We start from the raw sequence: 4892 nt of genomic DNA on the forward strand, positions 1-4892 counted from the left end.
AGTTTGGTAGGACAGGATTGGCAAATTAAATCCTTAGCGGATTTGAAACAAGAAAATATTGTATATTCCTGGTTTTATTATAATCAATTGTTAATGAGGTGGAGTTTAGATCAGAAGGTTGGTATTACTTTGGAGGATGTGAATTTGATTAAACAGATTAAAGATCCAACCCGAGCACATATAAAGAGAATTTATAATGTCTTGATTGAATTGGATTCTGAAACGGAACTACCGTAGTTAAAGACTGTATGATAAAATGGGCTCAAAATATTCAAGAATCGATTTCATTGGATACATGGGAGATAATTTGGGTTAAAAATGTAAAATTTACTCAACCCCAAAATTTAAGAGAAAATTTTTACAAGATGTTTTATAGGTGGCATTTGGATCCTCAAAAATTGTCATGCATGTATTCTAATTTACAGCCCAAATGTTGGAGATGTGGAAGTTTAGATGCTACTTATTTTCATATCTGGTGGACGTGTAGGGAAATAAAAGCATTTTGGATCAAGGTTTGGTGGAATATTCAAAATATTTTTAAGAAAAAAATAAAGTTCACACCGCAGTTATTTCTATTAGGTATTATGGGAAATTTGGATGCTAAAGAAATGAATCTGATGTTAAATCTTATAACAGCTGCAAGACTATTGGTAGCTCAAAATTGGAAGACGAATCGTTTGCCTACTGTAGAAGAATGGTCTCTTAAAGTGGCAAATTTAGCAGAAATGGCTAAGATTTCTGATTATTTAAAGGATCAAACACAGGAAAGATATATTTCGGTTTGAAGAAGATGGATAGATTATATTCAGAATAAATATGGGACTGAAAAGTTTCATTTGGTGTTTGAGTAAATTTTACAGTATTGTTATTGTGAATATTTTATTATATTTTTTATAGTTTTTATATTTTATTATATTGATATTATTATTTTGAGTAGTAATTTTGTTTAATAATTAAGTTGATTATTTGTTTATTATTGTGTTTAATTTCAAATTATCTAAATTTATTTTAAAAGGGAGTTAAAGTGTGTTATAGATTTGGTTACATAATTAGTTGGATAATGTTATTTAGATTATGATTAATATATTTGTAACCCTGTGAACAGCTCTGGGAAGTGGGGGGGTGGGAGGTTTTGGGGGGTGGGAAGGGGGTTTATTTTGTAAATGTTATAAAACTTTTAATAAAAAAAAGAATGAGATAACTGTTCTTCTGTGAGATACTGATTTGTTGAAAGGTCAGATTTACAGTGCTAAAAGAAAAGTGAATAATAGAAAGAAAAGGAAGTAAAGGGAAGGACCATTTAATTTCTGAATATTTAAGCTAGTAGCTATCATTTTATTTTTGCTTTGACTTGTTTTATTAATTAAAGAACTTTGCAGGGTATACTGGGACTAACTAGTCATTGCCTGTACTTTAAGCATACAGTGTGCCATAGAGAAAAAAATAAATTGAATATTGAAATGAAAGGTGTCCAAAGAAAAACTGCTTAGCTAATTAGTATTTCCTGAGTAGTTTTTATCCTAATATATTAAAGGAGACCAAAGATGCATGTTTTGAGACACTAATATCTTTTTGTGAGAGTCTTTTGAGTATATGAAACTAATCAAAATATATACAGATAAAACTCCTGACTTAATTACCCAATTCTGTTGTTTTTCAGGCTTCCCTCAGCTGTATTTTCACATGTTACATCAGAGAAGAAAAGTACTTTCTGTTACTGAAGAACACAAGAAATCTGAATAACTCCAACTTCTATTTAGAGTTGTGCCCAAATATGTGTGCAAACAGGAACCTACCCAAATATGAACACTCAATCCAAGTTATAAATAATACAGAGTAGTATTTTGAGAAACTCAAAATAAATGCTTGATCAACTGCTCAAATATTACTAAAGTAATCAACAGTAGTAATTTTGGGTAAAATCATTACCCTATGAAATTGCATTTCCGGCATGTCTTGTTATAGTGAAACCTCTTTTTTATTTTTTTTTAAGTGTATCTATAATCCGTTGACTAAAAACTATCATCACATGCCTGATCATAAAGGTCATAGATAAGTAAGTGTGATGCTTAGATTAGGATTAGAATTTTTTCAAAATTTGCATGTCTGACATTGCATCATAACAATATTATCTGGAATGCTTTGGAANAGTCCATGAGTCATAAAAGAGCCGAGGTTGCCTACCCCTGGTCTAGGGTAATGTTTTTGCTTTTCTCTTCTTCACCAGAAACAACAGCTTTGCAAGACTGTTCTCCCTATAGTTTTAGTTGGAGACCCCACTCCCCATCCATGCACAAGCTCCCTTGAGGGTGGCAGAGGAAAGCCACCCTCAAGGGAGCATGAGGGCGCCTTTCCTTTGTGGAAAAGGAAGGGGACAGGCTTTGTGGAAGGTAGGGATTGGCAGAGTGGAATGTAGCATTGGGCCGTGCAGCAGTTTTCAAGAAAAGCACCTCGTGCAAAATACAGCTTTTAGAGAGACCAGTCTGCCCAAGAAAGAAAGACAAACTGCCCAAGAGAGGCCAGCCTTTCTGGCAGCCACAGGGAAATTGCCAAGGAAGCTTAGAGCCCTGCACTGGATGGGAAGGAGCATTTCTGCAGTGGATGACTTGAAGCCTAGTTAGTCGCTGACTTTCCAAAACTCACTCTCTCTTCTCATGAACCTCAAACATTGATGGGAGCAAATGAAAAAAAACAGGCATTGCAGTACAATCCACATCCCTTTTGTGCCTGCCTTATGACTTCCCACACAAGTTTGTACAGCTTGTGATGTCATGACACCATCCATCATTTAAGAAAACCTTCAGTTCTTGCAGATATCTTGTTTTTGTTTGTTTGTTCTCAAATTTATTTGCCACCCATCTAGTGGTTCAGGTGACTCTGAGTGGCTTACATCAGGATAAACGACATATAACAGAAATTATAAATATAAAAGTGAATTAAAATTAAAAAAAAATAAAACAAGCTAAAAACCAGGGATTTGGTGGGGAGAGGTGGGGTGTCTCCTCTATTAGTGTATCAGCCTTACCTCCAACCAGCAGCAGCTTTCTTCAGGATCCAGTGCCAATCAGCAGAGCCAGCTTTTAAGGACTTTTCTGAAGGGTAAAAGAGGCAGATCTTACCTCCTGTGGCAAGATGTTCCAAAGGACAGGAGACGTGGCAAAAAAAGCTCTTTTCTTGGATCCCACCAATTGAAATGCCTTGGCGGATGGGATCTGCAGTAGCCCCTTCTACCAGTACAAGTGGGGTGAGCCAGTCCCATTGGAGAAAGTTGATTCTGCAGATATCCTGGACCCACACCACAATGGTTTTTAACACCTTGAATTGCACCCGGAGGCAGATCAGCAGATGGTACAGCTCACTTAAGAGTGGTGTTGCATGTGCCATCCTAGAGTCCTCTAAAACTGTCTACACTGCTGCATTCTGGACCAATTGTAGCTTCCAAATACTCCTCAAGGGTAGCCCTTAGCAGGGGGTAGCCCCTGCTGGATCAACTTGATTCCACTTCATTCTTCAGAAGCAGTTGGCAGCAAGGTGGGACCTGCACTATGAAGATGTGCCTTTAGTAAACAGTAAGCAGTCCAACTCAGAATCAGGGCCAGGTGGATGAGCCCATTGTCATCTGTTTTCCTGGAATGAGAAAGTAATAATCAGTTTACTGATTGAACTACAAAAGTTGCAAATTTCGTTTTGCTATTACTAGAAGATACCACCTCTGAAAATCTTTTTAAGGAAACTTCAGGGACTTATTCAGGCATTCCCCAGGAGTCAGCACTGGCTCGAAGGCACAAAAGAGGAAGATACAATATTAGACAGCCACCATTTTTATTGTATTGTGCTGTAATTGGAGCATAAATCTTTATCAAAGCAGTGCTTTTTCATAGGAAGAACCAATAACTATTTGAACAAAAACTTTCTGCAGCTGTTACATCAAGAATGAGATAACTCTTCTTCTGTGAGATACTGATTTGTTGAAAGAAGGTCAGATTTACAGTGCCAAAAGAAAAGTGAATAATAGAAAGAAAAGGAAGTAAAGGGAAGGACCATTTAATTTCTGAATATTTAAGCTAGTAGCTATCATTTTATTTTTGCTTTGACTTGTTTTATTAATTAAAAAACTTTGCAGGGTATACTGGGACTAACTAGTCATTGCCTGTACTTTAAGCATACAGTGTGCCATAGAGAAAAAAATAAATTGAATATTGAAATGAAAGGTGTCCAAAGAAAAACTGCTTAGCTAATTAGTATTTCCTGAGTAGTTTTTATCCTAATATATTAAAGGAGACCAAAGATGCATGTTTTGAGACACTAATATCTTTTTGTGAGAGTCTTTTGAGTATATGAAACTAATCAAAATATACACAGATAAAACTCCTGACTTAATTACCCAATTCTGTTGTTTTTCAGGCTTCCCTCAGCTGTATTTTCACATGTTACATCAGAGAAGAAAAGTACTTTCTGTTACTGAAGAACACAAGAAATCTGAATAACTCCAACTTCTATTTAGAGTTGTGCCCAAATATGTGTGCAAACAGGAACCTACCCAAATATGAACACTCAATCCAAGTTATAAATAATACATAGTAGTATTTTGAGAAACTCAAAATAAATGCTTGATCAACTGCTCAAATATTACTAAAGTAATCAACAGTAGTAATTTTGGGTAAAATCATTACCCTATGAAATTGCATTTCCAGCATGTCTTGTTATAGTGAAACCTCTTTTTTATTTTTTTTTAAGTGTATCTATAATCCGTTGACTAAAAACTATCATCACATGCCTGATCATAAAGGTCATAGATAAGTAAGTGTGATGCTTAGATTAGGATTAGAATTTTTTCAAAATTTGCATGTCTGACATTGCATCATAACAATATTATCTGGAATGCTTTGGAA

The 4892-nt window shown here is 35.4% G+C and overlaps 1 protein-coding gene across 1 annotated transcript in view; it reads left to right on the top strand.

Moving 5' to 3' along the window:
• Positions 1-2142, top strand: part of HACD2 (3-hydroxyacyl-CoA dehydratase 2) — an 18862-nt gene extending 16720 nt beyond the window's left edge. Inside the window, exon 6 of the mRNA XM_015817601.1 lies at positions 1661-2142. Within this exon, the coding sequence (XP_015673087.1) occupies positions 1661-1743 (83 nt within the window). The 3' untranslated portion in view covers positions 1744-2142. The remainder of the gene's footprint in view (positions 1-1660) is intronic.
• Positions 2143-4892: the final 2750 nt, after the last annotated feature.

This window comes from Protobothrops mucrosquamatus, unplaced genomic scaffold, assembly GCF_001527695.2.
Source record: "Protobothrops mucrosquamatus isolate PMUCROS unplaced genomic scaffold, P.Mucros_1.0 scaffold606, whole genome shotgun sequence".
In the NCBI taxonomy this organism is placed as follows: Eukaryota; Metazoa; Chordata; class Lepidosauria; order Squamata; family Viperidae; genus Protobothrops; species Protobothrops mucrosquamatus.